Source organism: Cyprinodon tularosa, unplaced genomic scaffold (genome assembly GCF_016077235.1).
Source record: "Cyprinodon tularosa strain WSP-4 unplaced genomic scaffold, ASM1607723v1 ctg79, whole genome shotgun sequence".
Classification (NCBI taxonomy): domain Eukaryota; kingdom Metazoa; phylum Chordata; class Actinopteri; order Cyprinodontiformes; family Cyprinodontidae; genus Cyprinodon; species Cyprinodon tularosa.
Window position 1 is genome coordinate 425,927 of NW_024039551.1, and position 18,553 is coordinate 444,479.

The 18,553-nt window shown below is 39.0% G+C and overlaps 1 protein-coding gene across 1 annotated transcript in view; it reads left to right on the top strand.

The window, feature by feature from the left end:
* Window positions 1-15,219, top strand: part of LOC119773886 (mineralocorticoid receptor-like) — a 59,880-nt gene extending 44,661 nt beyond the window's left edge. The window contains exons 6-7 of the mRNA XM_038271087.1: window positions 3,263-3,420; window positions 11,572-15,219. Of these exons, the coding sequence (XP_038127015.1) occupies window positions 3,263-3,420; window positions 11,572-11,727 (314 nt within the window). The 3' untranslated portion in view covers window positions 11,728-15,219. The remainder of the gene's footprint in view (window positions 1-3,262; window positions 3,421-11,571) is intronic.
* The last annotated feature ends 3,334 nt before the right edge of the window (window positions 15,220-18,553 follow it).

Consider the following 18,553-nt stretch of genomic DNA (forward strand, 5'->3'; position numbering starts at 1 on the left):
TTACCTAAAAAGACTGTAGTATAAAATTTTTGGAAATTGAATAAAAATGTTGAATTTTAGAGCCTAAGGGTCTGGTATCTGAGGTATCAGTAAGTGCATGCACTTGTTTTAGAGTGAGGAATTCAAAGTGTGGCGTATGAATGTGTGCACTTGATGAAATGCACGTGTCCCACTGTCAATGCATGAAAGTGGAGCCTGGACACTAATGTTTTCCTCCTGGTAGTGGTTACTAATGGCAAACCATCTTCAGGCTAGTTGCTGATTTTTAAAATAGTAAAAAATCGGTTAATTGTAGCCATCATTAACTAACTTAATAGTCTTGAATGTGTTCTGACAGTAGTAACACTACGCCTTAAAATGATGAATTAAGTTAAATTCGGGACTTCTTATGAGCCAAGCTAACATTAGCTTCACTGTCTATATCAAAGGTATAGTGGAGAATGTTCTTTTTCCAGGTGGATCATCTAAATAAATGGTCCTCCTAACTGTCAATCATTCTGGTGATATGTTTATGTAAAGCCGTCCTTCGTGCTCGTCCCCATTTTAACTTATCAGTGGTGAGTGTGACATGGTGGAAAAATTGCGAATCTTCTTTTAGAAAGTAAGCTTGTATTTACGAAACAAACAGCAACTTTTAAAAAGAGCATGCATTTGATAAGCGTTCCCTCCTGGGAACGGGTACAGGGTTGTGCATGTGCATTTTTTTTTTTTAAGCAAGGAGGGTGGGTATTTTAAAAAATGCATGAAAATTAAGGAAAGTCAGGGTTGAATTAACTCTTTATTATAATTGATGTGGTTTAACTGCAAAATCTAATAAAAAAAGGTTTGAATGTAATTCGGTTTAGTTTTGGTTTTGATACTTTACAGGTGAATTTCTGCATCATTATCAGAGTGTGATCAAAGTGGAGTTTTAATATTAGAGGTTATTTTCCGTTTTTATTTATTTTTGGTGCATTTTGTTTTGAACTTTTATTTGATTTATTTAAAATGTATTAAATCTAAGATTCTTCTTAATGTACAGACTAGAACCTTCTTTGTCATTAAGTGAGACATTATTTTTTAAAGATGGACTGCTACCTTCACATAACGCTTGTCATGTTTACTAAGAAGTTTCCAGGAATGACTTTTAGTCTTTAATTCCAGGTCACAAATCTGCAGCTAATTACCCTTGAAATGGTGCATGTGATAAAAGCAAGTTGCTAAACTGGCTTAAATCACAAACAGAGAGAAAATGCCCCCAAATCCATGCCTGTGAGTGGGAGTGGAAGCCTAATTCACTGAGCAGCTCTAATTAGCCTTTACAACGCTCCACATCTCATCATTAAAGAACATACTGATGGCTGTGGAGGGTTTGGCCTGTTTTCTGCAAATTCAGTTAAACCAGTGCTTGCCAGCCAATTCTAAACAGTTTAAAACTAACTCCATATTGTTGACGTTTCAGACAGATTTCTCAGTGGTGGATTTTTATCCTTTTTTGGTATTTTAAAGCTGTGGGGAAGGCATGCTGTAGAGCTGAGGTTCAATGCAGCAAATATTTCTAAACTTTAATTTCTGAAACTGTGCTCTCTTTAACTTGCTCTGTAAAAGAAACAAAAAAGAAATTATATTTAGGTTTGTTTTTACATTTTTATGTTTGGTTCAGTTATATTGGATTTCAGCTAAATAAACAAGGCTTAACATCCCTGGTCATTAAAAAATTGGATGTAATTATTCAAAAGGGGTTTCGTTACAAAAAAATGTGTGTATATATATATATATATATATATATATACGTGTGTGTGTGTTTGTATATATTTGGGTTTTTTTTGTTATCTATCTATACCAAAAATAGTGCTCATATATAATAAAGCAAATAATGCACTGCAATATAACGGGGGATCTTTTCATACGGACCAGTGAAGGGTGGCATGAATGAGACCAGCCCTGAAATGTGAAGACCAGAATGCTTTAATATCCGCCTCTATGTTGTTGCTCTAGGTTTTCTGATCTTCTGTTGCACAGATTCTCTGTGGGTTTTTGGTCAGGCAGATTGTTGCCCAGTCAGACAGTCTTTATGTCTGACTGGGCAACATGTAGCCACTTTTTTATGTCTACATGCTTTGTTAATAATTTAAATTATTTACACTGCAGTTCAAAAGTTTGGGGTCACATTGAAATGTCCTTATTTTTGAAGGAAAAGCACTGTACTGTTCAATGAAGATAACTTGAAACTAGTCTTAACTTTAAAGAAATACACTCTATACATTGCTAACGTGGTAAATAGCTATTCTAGCTGCAAACAGGCTCTAACCAGAGTGAGAAAAAGATGTGGGAGGCCGCGTTGCACAACTGAGCAAGAAGATAAGTACATTAGAGTCTCTAGTTTAAGAAACAGACGCCTCACAGGTCCCCAACTGGCATCTTCATTAAATAGTGCCCGCAGTAGCATGTTTTTGTGGTCCTCTGAAGGGAGTAGTACACACTGTTGTAGGAAATCTTTAATTTCTTGGCAATTTCTCGCATGGAATAGCCTTCATTTCTAAGAACAAGAATAGACTGTCGAGTTTCAGATGAAAGTTCTCTTTTTCTGGCCATTTTGAGCGTTTAATTGACCCCACAAATGTGATGCTCCAGAAACTTAATTTTGCTCAAAGGAAGGTCAGTTTTGTAGCTTCTGTAACGAGCTAAGCTGTTTTCAGATGTGTGAACATGATTGAACAAGGGTTTTCTAATCATCAATTAGCCTTCTGAGCCAATGAGCAAACATATTGTACCATTAGAACACTGGAGTGATAGTTGCTGGAAATGGGCCTCTATACACCTATGTAGATATTGCACCAAAAACCAGACATTTGCAGCTAGAATAGTCATTTACCACATTAGCAATGTATAGAGTGTATTTCTTTAAAGTTAAGACTAGTTTAAAGTTATCTTCATTGAAAAGTACAGTGGTTTTCCTTCAAAAAGAATGACATTTCAATGTGACCCCAACTTTTTGAACGGTAGTGTATAACTGAACACACTTAAAGTAATTAATGTCTCTTTAAAAAAAATCTAAATAAAAATGCCTCATTTCGGATTTCCTAGCTATTTCCAAGGTATTAAGATGAATAAAGAAGTAAATCCAGGTCCAACATTTTCAACAAAAATCTGCAGATTATTGACTAAAATCTGCTCTAGTAATTTTTCACCAAGATTGGCTGATGTTCTTTTAAAGGGATGGAGTATGGAAAAGTTTTGTTGTTGTTGTTTTTATGTAATTCAGATAATGTTTGTTTTCCAGTTCCCAAAGAGGGCCTGAAGAACCAGGCAGCGTTCGAGGAGATGAGGGTGAATTACATCAAGGAGCTGCGGCGCTCTGTGGGAAAGGCCACCAACAACTCTGGCCAAACCTGGCAGCGCTTCTTCCAGCTCACCAAGCTGCTGGACGCCATGCATGATGTAAGTTTCCCTGATCCGGTTCATCCTGAACAGACTTCCCTATTTTCCACTGCCACTTTGGTGCTCTACCCTTGAAGGAAAAGTTGAGTAAAATGGCAACATAGTGGATTCTGGTTAATGCTTTAGTTTGTGGTTCAATAGCATTGTGTCATTCTCAGTGAGGATAATTGCATCCCTGAGGGGAGGGAAGGGGGCGGGGGGGATTTTGGAAGAGGCAGTGGCCTCACTGTATTGGTGAACGGAACAGAAAGGGATCAATAGCAGCTACAGCTTATTGGATCAGGGCACAGAGGTGCCACTGTGGGAAATGTGCTAAATGACGGTCACGTTGCTATGCAAGGGTCAGCGGGCGCAAAAACATCGCCTCTAGGTGCAGATCAGCAAGACAGAAGTCATAACGATACTCGCCAGAATGAATTCAGCCTTATGATGAGGTAATTGGGCTTTGTGCTGACGCTTTGACCTTTCTATAAAGGAAGACGGGCTGCCCCCAAGCGGTCAGCTGAAAAATCCACATCTGATGTCTTTAGATGTCCCTGTTCAAATTCCTCTAACATGAAGAAGGGACGAACAAAAGGCCCCATTCCTGTGACATCACTAAGACCTCCTTAACATCCCCACAACATGTGTTGTATTTTACTGGGGTTTTACGTGATAAACCAGTAGAATGATGAGTTTTAATGAGAAAGCTCTAGCTTGCTGGTCTAATGATCTACACAGGGTTCGGAGTAGGTGGCCCACTTGAAGAAGAACCTCTGCCACAGTCAGTTCTCTGCAGCCCGCAGATTATCTTCCATCCATAGTCTTATGAATCATTTCCCTGTAGAGGAAACTCCATACCCACAGCAGGGTGCTGCCACCTCTGTTTGCTGAGGGAGTAGTATTTTGTGTGTTGTGTGAATGGTTAGTTTCATGTTTGCTTTAAACCAGTTGGAAACCAAGGTTTCCTCTATCAGAGTGGATTTCTTCCCACTTCCCAGGAAGACCAAATATTCAGAGTGAGATATGCCAATTTGTTCTCTAACCTGAGTCATCTCCTGAAGTCCAGGTGGATTTCCATGTCTTGGTAGGTCTACAGTTGGTCTCTCCTCTCTCCGTGTTCAGATGATGGCTTGATCAGAGCTATGAAGTCAGAATTCTGCCCAAAAGGCACACACACAATAACTACTAATACCATCAATTTTATTTAGTACACACACGCACATACAATACTCTTCATGCATATTTTATGCATGTAGATTCACTGCCACGAGGCCCCCAGTATATCACACATACATACGGCCCTGTAGATTCTCCCCTATTCACATGTGGACCTTTTGTCACTACCCGATTCGTCCTGGAAACACGGTCCGTACCATCAGCTCACTTGCAAATGCGCAACCAGATCTACATCTGGGTCGCCCTGGATTGAATTTTTCAAAGAAATACTTAAAATACGTTTTTACCTTCTTAAAAATGGTAAGCATACTAAACTATAATATAACTATAATGTATTTCCTGAGAAATAAATGCTTTAAAATCCTTTCTGTTTTATTACTCCTCTGTGTCCGATCTGTCCCGGAAATGGGATCCTATAATACTTCTGGGAGCTAACTTTTTCGGTTTTGGATTTAAACCTAAATCTAGTCTTTTTCACTTTAATGTTTTCCTTTTATGTTCACATTATGGTATATAGTGTGTAAACTAAAGAAAGAAACAACTAAAATGCAGATAAACATGGTTTAATCATATTTTGCCGGACTGCTCTGACTATGTCTGACAGACATGTTCACAAGTCATTTTTTGCAAGTCCAAGTCAGGTGTCAGGTCTGAGAGCTCAAGTCCAAGTCAAGAGTAGGCCTGTTGAAATATTAAATTAATCGCACAATAAATTCTAATCACATGATTAATAAAAATAAGTTCAATAATTCTATCTATGGAATGATCATTATCTTGAACTGGTAAGTGAAAAATACATGCTTGTATATCACGTAGCGTTGTCACGTAGCGCTGTCACGTAGCGTGTCTACTTTTCACTTCTACATGACCGTTTGACAGCCCCTCTGCCGTTTTTTTTTTGTAACGTCTGCTGTGTGCGGGTAATGCGAGCGGCGATCAGTCAAGTTAGTAAAACAAAAAACATTTAAAACATGAAATATTGTTCACAAGTCGGAAATCGCAAGTCTAAGTCGAGTCTGAAGTCATTAAATATGCGACTTAAGTGCGACTCGAGTACGAGTCACAAACTCGAGTCCCCACCTCTGATGTCTGATGATCACATCAGACAAGGTGTTTAACGGTGAAAATGTAAAAAGCATCAAAATTGCAAACATCAATTAAAACATCTTTTAAAGGTGTTGATTAGCATTCTTAATGAGTTAAGGATAGAAATATGCACTTTTAGTACCATAATTACATAATTATGGAAACCCAGATGTATATCTGGGTGCACATGTGCAAATGAGCTGATGGTACAGATTTGGTAGTGACAGCTATCTCTGTTCCATCATGTCAACTTTTGTCCCTTTGAGGGTGGAACCTCTGCAGAAAGTATACAGTCTATGATTGGCTGCTTTTCAGGAAATCTTGCATCTTGAGAGAAAGTATCATTTTCTTCCTGGTTGTGGCTTGTGATGCAGGAAAAGGATCTGTGTTGCAGTCAGAGTTGAATTCTGACTTCATATAAAACGTCAATCTCTGTCATCAACTGACAGTTTTATAAACTCAATGTTTAAAATAAAAAAGAATGCTCAACAGTGTCGGCAAATTGTCTGTATTCAACTATAAATGCAAATGTTTAAATTAGGGGTTTCCATACACTTCCAATATGACACCAATATCGTATCTTGGAGAACTGACAGATACTGATATTACCTGATACGATATTAGCACAAATCATTCTGCTATTCTTACTTATTTTTTTATTGTAGATTGTTAGTATATGATTGATCAAGTTATAGAGAGGAATAGTAAAAAAGCTCTACGTATTATGATAACTGCGCCATGTAAAATAACCAATAAGTTTCAGAATCTATAAACAGTAAGGGTAACAAAAAACGTTTGTTTTCTTCTGCTTCCACAAAAGTGGTTTTATCCATAAGTAAACACAGTAAAAAAAAAGTGTCATAACTGGAAACCTTCTCAGAGCTCACTACGTGTCTCTGAAACAAGCAAATGCCATGACTGCTGAAAGCAGAGATCTCAGAGATTCCAAACATTCAGGTTTTGTTAAAATCTGCTTCAGGATTTACTGAACTAGGAGCAAACGTCTGCCAGGATAATCAGACTTGTTCGAAAAGCAAAACGAATTCAAGCTCATTTGTGCTGTTTCCTCCTCAAGGCAAGTTTATTTGTATAGCACATTTCAGTACAAGGATAATTCAAAGTGCTTTACATGAATAAAAAATAAATTAGAAGAAAAATAAAAGAAGAATAAAAGCAAGTAGAGATAAAACATGATAAAAATTGGTAGTAAAGCAAATAAAACAGTTGGACCGCAGCTTTAAACCAATAATACCTCAGTCAACGGTTTGATTTCAACAGTCAAAGGAAACTCTAAACAAATGGGTTTTTAACTTAGACTTCAAATAACTCAGACTTTCAGCACTTTTGCAGTTTTCTGGGAGTTTATTCCTGATCAGTGGAGCATAGGAACTAAATGCTGCTTCTCCATGTTTGGTTCTAGTTCTGGGTGTACAGAGTAGGCTGGAACTAGAAGACCTAGGTGGTCTGAAAGGTTGATACACTGACAAGAAGTCTGTAATTTATTGAGGTTCTGAACCATTCAGTGATTTATAGACTAACAGTCTTTCTACAGTAAGCCAGTAGGACTTCAGAACCAGGCTGATGTGCTCTACTTTCTTAGTTCTTGTGAGAACACCGGCAGTAGCGTTTTGGATCAGCCGCAGCTGTCTGGTGAACCTATGAAGACACCAAGATAAATGCATAAATATGTTTTTCTAGATCCTGCCTGTACATTAGCCCTTTAATCTTGGTAATGTTCTTCACGATATTGCATCCAAGTATTGATCTGTTGTCTGCTCTAGCAACCCTCGGATGGTTTTCTGAATCCACCACAACACTACCAACTGTATCTCCCATTAATTCTTGTTTTTTTTTTTTTTTTGCAAGTTACAAGGAGTTGGTTTTTCAGATCACAGCCTGCCTTTGTCTTTATCTGCTGTGATTGGTTGAGGTTCTGTAAATGTCATGGATCAACTAGATTCTGCTGACTTTAAAATAATAAAAGCAGGGCTCTTTTATGAAAATCTGCCAATTTGAAGTTAGGTTGGAGTCATTCAATTAATTATTTATTTAAAATGGAACAATGCATGTTAATCAGTATTGGTTCATAAATTAAATATGCCAGAGTTAGCCATATAGTCAAATGTTTGTCGATAGTTCCAGGGCAGGTTGGTGTTTACAAAACTGACATAAAGCTCACATAAAGCTCACATAAAGAAAAAGGAAAAAGAAACACAGCAATAGACAATATCAGCAAAAAGCATTATTTTAATTAGCAGACAAAAATAAAATCAGTGCAGACAATAACACAGGCAGTTCACACATCAAATATTATTTATAATACACCGCATGCCGACACTGTGACTGTAGATCTGATCATCCAGGTGCCAAAGTTGCACTGATCTACTGAAGGATTTAAGTGTTGCAATATTCCTGATGTTTGGTTGCAAGTATGAACACTATGAAAAAAAAATATTTTTTTTCTGAGAGGGAAAGTTCAGCCTCCATGACCACACCATGTTTAAAGGTATAAAGTCACGTAATATTTCTATACCAAAAATACCCAAAAATCCAGTTGTAAAGGAAAAGCTCTGTGCTTACACCTTTAAGCTTTCTCTCTCTGGTTCTTTTCCTGAAAATAGATCGCTTGTGACAAACTCTTTAAATAATACATAATAACGTGTATGTATTGAATAACCATGAAACAGGACAACAGATTTTGACAGAAATTGTAATCTTACTCAGACCAGAGAAGTTGCTTAGGGTCACAGAAGGCAGCGCTACCAACCAGGCTTGCTTCTTGTCAAAGTTAAAGTATTTTATACAACTCCAGTCTGCCACATCATCATATCATTACGTCATGCAGTTTGTAAATGAGGAGACATCCATGGCTCCAGCCTTATCAAAATATTACACTGTTTTTAGATCAAGGACACCGCTCTCATTCCATTCTTAACTCTGTACCATAATGAAGATGACTTTTTACCCTGTCAGAGGAACTACTTAGGAAGACACAACAGGCAGGATTTATTAGGGTTTAACAGGCTCACATAACATCAGTAAATAATCCTAACACACTTGATTATGGAAGTCGATACTCCAAGCCTCCTATCTGTCCGGATTGTTTTTAGATAGTCCTTTTTGAGGCTAAATAGAAGCCCAGCACTGGGAGCAAGGAGCTGATGTTAACAGAAATGGTGCCATCTACTGGCAGAACTGCTAAACTATCAGAGAGCCAGATGTTTTCCATTAACCCAGCTACTAAATAAGTCTGTACTGTGCTGTATTGCCTCGCAGAGATCAAACAACTCAGAGTATAAGTCTTAACAACATTGCTAACACCAGTAGCACTATTAGCAAGGACATATCTTAGCGTGTCAATCAACTTCTGAGGTTCTGACTTCAAACCCCACTCCCACAGACTGCCGCTCTGGGTCCCTGAGCAAAGACCCTTATGCTGCGTTCACACTGGACGCAGCTGGCGCGACAGAAGCAGCGACTTTACATGCAAAGTCAATGGTTGACGCGCGTCAAGGCGCAGCAAAAGGTCCCGCGGCGCGTTTTGAGCAGCAGGCGCAGCGTGTCGGGCGCGTTTAAGCATCTGACGCGCGTGACGCGCCGCAAACGCGCTGCTGCTCGAGATGGAAAAATTGAATTTTTGCTGCTCGACGCGCCGCGTCAACCAATCAGAGAAGCTGATCTGGGAGCTGGCTGGGAGAGAGACACAGCACTGATGACACAGACCGCTCTGATCACTCCTCTTAAACAGTTTATTAACACATAATTAACTTAAAATGCAGAAATCTGCCGGCAGAATATGTTCGCTTTTATTATCCTGCTGCCTGCAGATCTGATTATTTAGATGAAAAACACCTACCAGCTGCCGCGGGGAACCGCGAGGAGGCGACCCGGCCAGAGGCTGCTGTTGAAGGGATTCCTACTGTCGGCGCACCGCTGGTATGTGGGGGTCTGAGCGGCTCCGACAGAAATAACATTGGGAGGCAGGATGATAATCTGAATGAACTGACTGCACTGATTACGTTTTCAGGTGTATTTTCTCACTTAAAAACATATCAAAACTACTTTATTCCCACTGATCACAGCAAATATAGCTGCAAGGCAGAGAAAGGATAGTGAAGCTCCGCCCAACGCCATCAGACACACTTTTGCACCGCACAGCCAGAGCAGCAAAGCTGCTTCAGCCGCGCGTCAGAACTAACTGATACAAGCAGGAAAAATGAAGCAGCAGACGCGATTTTGCTGCTTTCGCTGCGTCCGATCTGAACGTAGCATTAACCTCAGACTGGTCCCCAGGTGCCGCACAATGGCAGCCCACTGCTCGCCAAGGGGATGGGTTAAGTCCAGAGAGTTCATTTTGTTGCTCTGTACCGTTGACAGTGTAGTGGCAATAAAAAGCTGGAAACTTCGCTGCAACATCAGAACACTTTCCGATTCTCAGCTCCAGTTTTAATGTATTCTATTAGTAAGACAATTTTCCTAACACAACTTCACTTTTATCTCTCCTGGAGTCAAACTTCTTGTGCCTTTTTACACTTGACCTTCGACTTTTCCTTTTTTTCCATCTATTCTTTGAGTTCCACACTCGCTCGCCTCCATTGTGTCGGCTTGTTAACCAGTTGTACGTATGTGCGTTGACATAATTCCAGTCAAAAGATGTTGTTATGGTCAGTATACACAGGAAGGTTGTATTCTCTAACCAATTGAACAGATAAAAATAGCTCAAAAGGCAAAAATGACTAATGCTACATCAAGAGGACACCCTAAATTATCATAAGAAGTGGTTACTTTTATAGACATTAGATAAATGTCAAATAATGTGACTATGTACCTTTAAGGTGGATAAAATCCTTCAGAGGAGGCAAAGCCAAACCATTTAATATTGTACAGATAGGAATGACATCACAAAATCTAATCGGGTTTTCAAATCTAAAAAAATATGTATTTTGAGGAACGGTGAGATTGATGGTTACTTTTTTGGCACTGAAAGTATATATTTTGCTGCTTCATGAGTTGGGTTATGTTGTATTTGCTGAATTGTTGCCAACATGAATTTATTCTATCTGTGTCTTTCTTTGAGACTTAAAGGACGGTTTTAAGTATTTGTGTTGTTGAACCACATTTAACTTGCAGATTCCTGCAACCTCAACAGGTAGGTTAGTTTAAAAAAAGACCCAAACATTTCAGCTATTTTTGTACAGTGTGAATATAAATCAAAGTTTACCCTGCAAATATACGACTGTATCATCTGCATACAGTTGGCTTCCAGTGACAGACTGACTGTTTCAGTGAAACTGGGTGAAAATTAGATGTTGTTTTTGAAAATCAAGTAACAATCAAGTAATTTCAGACACACTGTAAGAAAGTTTTTTTTTCATATATTTGAAGTAAAAACAAAAAACTCCTTTTGTAGATTTGGCAAAACTGTGATATAGGAGGCCTAGATATGTTTTTATTGTAACCTTTATAACTTTGCTTTAGATTATCTTTGCACAAGTAATGTCTACAAGTGGATCTATTGTTTCTAAGACCTTTTTCATTATATTTCTAAGAATTTTATTTATAGTAAAATGCATTAAAAAAATCATTTGACGGGGGAAAAAATTCTAATTTATTCATGCCATCTTTCTTTTCTCTGAAAACAACGCAACTGTGGTCTTGCTGACACTTCTGGTGGACTCTACCAAATGTTAGCTTTCTTTTGAAACCAAGTTTTTGAAATTATGTTTTTTAATTGCTGAGTAAAAAAAACCCAAAACAGATACACACCGTTGGGGCACATGAGGATATGCATCATTTTCTTTACAATCTATCAGTAAGCTCCATCTGTGTTAAAGTTACACCAAACCTTGGAGTTGTAAGGTGAGAAAGGTGTTTGTTTTCATGACGTTCTGTGTTTTTGATGCGCAGCTCGTCGGGAACCTGCTGGACTTCTGCTTCTACACCTTCCGAGAGTCACAGGCCCTGAAAGTGGAGTTCCCTGAGATGTTGGTTGAGATCATCAGAGACCAGATACCGATGGTGGAGTCAGGCCTCACTCACACCATCTACTTCCACAAGAAGTGACCCGCTACAGGACCCGAACAAAAGGGGCATTAAGAACCGGGAAAGACGAGGAGGATGAGGTTCAGGGAAGAGGGAAGTTCATGAGAAAGACCTGAACTGTCGGCCCTCACCCAGCCGCCCTCTACAGCCGTGACCTCGCCTCAGATCGCGGCCAAGGCTGAGGGGTGAAGAGAAGGATTCAACCCTGCAGTCATTATGAGCATTTCAGAGCTGTGAATAGTCAGAGACATCAAACACGACACAAAGATCCTGAATTTTGACAAACGTGACAAGAACATCCTGATGAACCCCCATGCAACCCTGCCCCAAAGATAAAAAAACAGTATTCTGTTGAGATAAAGCCATACGTCACCTAGAATACACCCAACAGTCACAGATGGAAAACAAACACCCCAACATGCCCTGCCGTACACGCACTGTAACGGGATTCTTTAGCTAATCCAGTCAAAAGTTGTTGTTTTTTAATGCAAATCTTAAATCCAGCTTATGCAGTCTGTAAAAAATTAATAATAACACTTGGAAATATCCTGCTTATACTAGAAAATTAGCTCTGCGTGTAGCAGCAAACCCAAGGGCTATACAGGTATCACCATTAGCTAAATAATCTCATCAATCTAACAAGTCCAAGTTTGATCCACTAGTCTGTGTCGTGACAGCTGTTGACGACTCGGTTTTTAAGGTTAAGACGTGTTGTGAAACAATCAAGACTATTATGCAAAAGCCCAAAGTTGGAGCTGTTCTGAAATGAATGAATCTGTGCAGCGTGAAGAAAGCTGGAACTATTCAGAGATGTTGCGGGAAAAAAACATTATATTGATGCAACACTTTTACCTTTTCTGCAAAAAAAGAACTAAAAAAAAACATTAGAAAATGCATTTCTAGAAAAGATTGGGCTGAAAATGGGTTTGACTGAGGTGCATCTATTAGCTGTCATTTGTGGTGTCTCCAGAGCAGCTGTCCAAACGGGGGGTTCTGACCCGTGAAACCAGCCCTTTGTGAACCAACGCTTATCTCCTCTTCCCAGAGACAATAAAACACATTTTCTAGAAGGGTTTCTTGTTTTTGGAAAAGTCAGTCGTTCCACGTTTAGGTGCTTAATTTCTACAGAGCTGGGCGACACCTGACATGTACAGTAATAGGTAGACGATACCATATATGGACACAAAGTTTAAACACACCTACTCTGTAAAGTTCATAGTATCCAACATGGAGCATTACTCTGCTAACAGCTAACACACCCATCCCAGACGAGTTTGTACAGGTTCTAACTCCTTACACATTGATGTACAGAAGATGTTTGAAGGTATGTGTTGATGAAGAACAGATTATTCTACTGGATTGGTCACTTTTTTCTTTCCCTCCTGCTTTATTTTATTTCTTATTATTGTCACTCGGGTCTTTTAGACCATTTTATTGTCCTGGGTCCTGGTTGTGGGGGGAAAAAAAAGCCACAGTGATGCTACTGAAGAGTCGCAGGAAGATAACGAGCATGATTGTTTTCCGGTTGATGTGCCCTAAGTGTGTATTTACATGTGTTTATGAAGTGTTTCTTTTTTGACCAGTATGTGATGAATCTCTCTGCTCTTTAAGGGTGGGTTTTCCTGCTCACATTTCTAAGTTTAGGCATATCTCATTTCCACGTTGGGTTTGCACAGAGGAAGAACCATGTGAAATGAGGCGTTAGTGCAGCTAGTATGGAGGGTTGGTTTATATTCCATCACAGAGAGAAGGAGTGAAGGACGTTGGCAGCCTAGCGTGGCGCTAGTGAGCTGCTATACCAACACCTCGCACCGCCGGTATAGGTACCAGAACTGCTCGGGAGGTCAGATCCGCTCAGGCCCTTCGCATGCCAGTGACGTCACACTATATAGTTGGCTGAACGTTGCCATATGACGTAAAACATTGTGGTTGCCCAGACAACGATAATAACATAATGCAACGTCTGTTTGCAGAGTTGGGAGCATCTGTAGTGTTAGTGTGTCTAATGATGATGGAGTTCTACCAGATTGATAACAAAGGTGGAAAAATATGTTTATGGTGAACAAAGTAACTACAAGAACATGATATAAAGGAGAAGAGCTGAGTAGAGCTGTGCCTAGCTGTGCTCAGTAGCTAACAGGTTTGCCTCTTTTAGCTCGGTCAGTTGGGAATATTAAGCTTCACTACTTTTAACATTGTGTCAATAACAACTGTTGGTTTTCTACAAGTAGAATAACTTTTGTTTTTTTTGTTTAAAATCTTTACAAAGTCATTTTTGAGATGTTCCATTTGTCCTTCCCTGTTCTCAGATCATAATAAAAAGAATAAGAAGCAGCACTGAGACTTCTTGTGTCAGAACAGAGTCTGTCTTAGAAGCCAGTGTTTTCCTTCAACACTGAGTGATTCTTTTCTGCTTTCGGCTACTTTAGAACGCTGATGAAACTTAAAATAATAGCAAATGTAGGTAATAATATGGTGAGAAGAAGAGATCTGATTGTCAAGAAACAGGTTTAATACAGTTTGTCCAAATGGCGTTGCTATATGATGATGTCATAAGAAAGGGCAGGACCCGGAGCAGATCTAACCACCCGAGCAGAGTTGGTACCTACACCGGCCCAAGGCACAGGCGAACTAAACTGACCCCTAGTGGTGAGTTCCCACCAAACATGAATAATGCGTGACAGAGCAAAGCAATGCAGAGGACCAATTGTTATTGAGACAAATCAAGCAAACAGAAACATGGAGAAAATTTAGCTCAAAAGTTAAAAAATCCAAATTTTCTGTCATTCACATCGCATCATCCAATCAGAGACTGAATGTGGCTGTTTGGTCGGGTGAAGGAGCACACTCCACTTTTATCCCATTGCATCCCCAAAGTGGGATGACAGGTTTGAACCCTGGACAGAGGGAAGTACCACAGGAAGCGACTGTGATCCAGCTGCAGATCTTGGACTTCCCGAACTAGGAGCATCTCTAGAGGATATGTTGACCCGCTGAGGAAAGCTCTGCCTTGTCTGCACTAATTGTTGGTGAAATGACAAGCTACAGGATGCAAATAATGTGCACAATCCGCTGGAGTCATGTTTGGTGGGAACGCACCAGAAAAGCTAAGAATCTTTCCTTCTAGATATGCACCGATCATCAGCCGATCTTTGCTCGACCAGGTCGGTGAAATTTGGTCATTCAGAAACGACAACACCTGACAGATTTCAGGTCAGCAAATGCACTTTACCCCAACCCTACGAGGTGATGCCAACTATTCCACTCTTTGGTGTGGAAGTTGGTACTGGGGGAGAACTCAAGCGTAGCAGTTTCTTTATCATAAGAAGCACAAAAGACATAAAAATAATAAAAATATAAGAAGTATACAGTTAATTAAACTTCTTTGTTGTTAGCCTTTGGTGATGAACTAATGTCTTTGAGGCTGGAAAGCCACATTATCATCACCCTAATCTTTAGGAGACGGTAAGATCTCAATTCTGTCCCTGATTGGGCCACTCCATAACATTTCTGCTTCTTCCGGTTAGAAGAAAAAAATAGATAAATATGTCACTTTAAACTTAAGAATGTGAATCATTTTAGGCAGTAAATGAAATAAAATGAGAGGAGAGATTTGAGCAGATAACAGGAAGGTTACAGTGCGATAGCCAAGCAGTGGCTTATCCTGTTGTTTCCTCTAATGGAAATGAACTGGACTTTGGAAATGCTGGTGCCAGCTTAAATATTTTAGAGAAAACAAACAGGGACTGCTGTTCTGCTAACTGTGCTAAAATGCAAAAAAGCCTCTTTCCACTTACAACCTGACCAAGTAATTTACAGCTAACTTATACTGGGTCAGAGTTATGTGTGAATAATAATAGTAAAACTGACCTATAAATTTACCATTTCAAGACCTAGTACCGTACCCGCTAATTTACCAGAACTGCTCTGTTACATTACTGGCACACATTTATAAATTTACGTGAAACGTTCATAGTGACACATTTTCTAGCAACATGATAACCTCTGCAACAACAGCAAAGCTGATAAACGAGCTGGCAATATTTTATCAAGCAAGAAGGCAAGTTTTTAATGATGGCTGAAAACTAGTCGGACCTGGAAATAGAAGACCTCCTCTGCGTCCGCAAAGACTGAAATAGAACGCTGGCTGTCAGGAAGTTTGGGACTCAGTTACATATGACATGATAACAGCTAGCCTCTCTTTGGGACAACAGATTATACACTGGACATAAATTCAAATTTTTAATAACATTATAGCAGCTCTAAGTAATTTTTTGTGGTGCTCCCCCTACTGGACAATTTTAAAATAGCGCAGTTTTAAACACTGACAGCTACAAAGATGTAACTGTAAGCCGATGGAAGACGCATATAACGACCAAATGTCCAGGGAGGTGGGTAGTACTGCCAACAAAGTCAAGCCCAAACAATGGGCTGCCGTAAAGCTATTCGTCTTGTCTAGAGAACAAGATCTGAGCTGCAGACACCAGTTTTTCATTGGAATAGAAAGCATGGATTTCCAACCAGAGCCCGTAGGGGGATATGACAGGCCACTTAATCATCTCATTGACACATTCCCATCACAGGGACATAGAAGGAGACGTATTGAGGTAAAAATGTTATTTAGTGCTGCTTTTAAAGCCTGCCTGCCAACCCAATAAGCCACTAACAACATAAGAGCCACAGGTCCTGTTTGCCAGACTTCTAATTTCTTGCTTGATCAGTTAAAGCTGTATCGTTTAGATTACTGCCACCTACAGGTGATGGTAGGTAGATCCAGTCCATGGTTTCCAGGTTGAGTGTAAAAAGAGCTGAACCAATATTTTACTGGGACAGGTTTGCATCTGTGCAATGAGCAAATTCTTGTGGTCCCAGTAGTTTACTTATGAAAGGGGCTAAAGATGCCAAAGCATTTAGAACTGGGATATGCAGCGACTTCTTGATCGAACACGCTGCAGTTTCTCTGCTCTAAAGCTTAATTAGCTGCTTTTTTAATGCTGCATATAATTTTTCTCAAATAGAATAAGAAACAGCTAAAATGGGATTCAGCAGGTCAGAAAAAGTGATCGGTGCATTTCTACTGGTAATATTTTTCCATAAACTTGAAAATTTTTTAATTAGTTTATAATGTAGACGGGCTGGACTCTCCTGACTGAATGTCTCCATGGTGGGACTGGAAAAAAAGAACCAGACTCACTAACTCATGGCCTCGGCTCAACTGCTGCATTCCTGCAGCTTGAAGTTCATTTTCAGGCAAACAGAAACGGGGATCAGAAAGAGGAGAGGATTCCGTTTTATCTGAGGGGAACTGGGTTATCCGAGATTGGTGTCAAATGTTCTCCTGATAACTAGTTTCTTTTTAAACCATGAATTATGGGACAGAGCATGAAGTAAGAACCTGGGCCCGATTTCCCCTCTTTCAGAAATAAGTCTTTTTTTTTCCCTCCCCAACTGCAATAATTAGTAGACTGGTTTTACTTCACAGCCTCCCTAACACTGACTCTTCATTTAGTCCATTTTGTTGTCCTTTTTAAAGAATAAAAAATGTCTAACAGTTCATAGAATGAATGAGGAAAGTATTTTTGAGAGAATTATATTTTGCTGGAAAACAATATTTAAGTACTTTGTCTAGAAATGCTATCCTTTTTGTAAAACAAAATGTTATTGCATGCTTTTTGACAAGATGTTTACATGTATTTAAAAAAAGGGAAACTTGTGCCTTTTTATCTCACCTGATTTACAGTTTTACAGTATATATTGTAAATAATAAGGCAAGTCTTTATGTTAAGTGTAGTATGAAACATTTCTACTTTTAACCATCTTGTTGAACAGTTGAAACAAGTCGTTTCCCACTCGCCATGTTGTGTCTGTTGGCTCAGAGCAGAACTCTGCAGTCGGCGCTGTAAAATGAATGTACCAGATATTGTGAGCAAATTATGGAACGTGCTACCTGAATGTTAGAAAGACGACGTTTATTATCCACCCATTTTTTTTATTTTGTTTTTATTATTTCATGAAATAAAAAACAAAAAAAACAAATGCACTTTTTAAAAGAAATGAATAAATTGTAACAGGCTGTATTAAGAGACGCATCATCTGGAGGCGACATCGTAACCCATGGCAACAGGGATGTTACAGTACATCAGCTGAAACTTGGGATCTGGAAAAAATACAAACACATCAACTTTATGCTGGAATTATTAATATTATTATTGTTATTTCTGTTTTTATTACAAATGATGGAATGAAAAGAAACTTTTTAAAGGAAAGAAATTTGACCCTAAGAAAGATAAATCCTTTAACATTTTATCAAAAACCCATTTCCTTCTTCTTTCATCAGTTTTCTTCTTTTTTTGTCAAAAGTTGGATGAAAATCTTTCGTTTAAATGTGAACCGATAATCAGTAGCATGACTGGATCCGTTGCTCCTCTGATAGGATAGAGTCTGCGTCTCCAGAACAGTACAATAAAAACAAGGTTATAGGAAGTTCTACAAAACTTTTGAGTTAAAAGGATTTAAAGGTTGTCCTCAGTGAGGGTCTGTGGAGTAATTAGTGGTCAGTATCTACCTGCTGTTGATGGGAGTCTGCATCATAATTTATGTTTTTACCGTAGAACCAAGCTAATGAGTTTCAAATTAAAATCTGTCTATAAGTGAATAAAAAGACATTCTTAAAGAGATTTAAATCCATCTAAACCACTGATCTAAACTGATTGGATTGAAAACAAAACAAATTATTTTAGACAATAAAGAAATTTTCAAAACATTGTAAAGAAAAGTCATCAGACTGAGCCAGATGAACAAGGGCCTGTAGGCAAAGGAATTCCTGTAAATCAAACCTTTAGTAGTA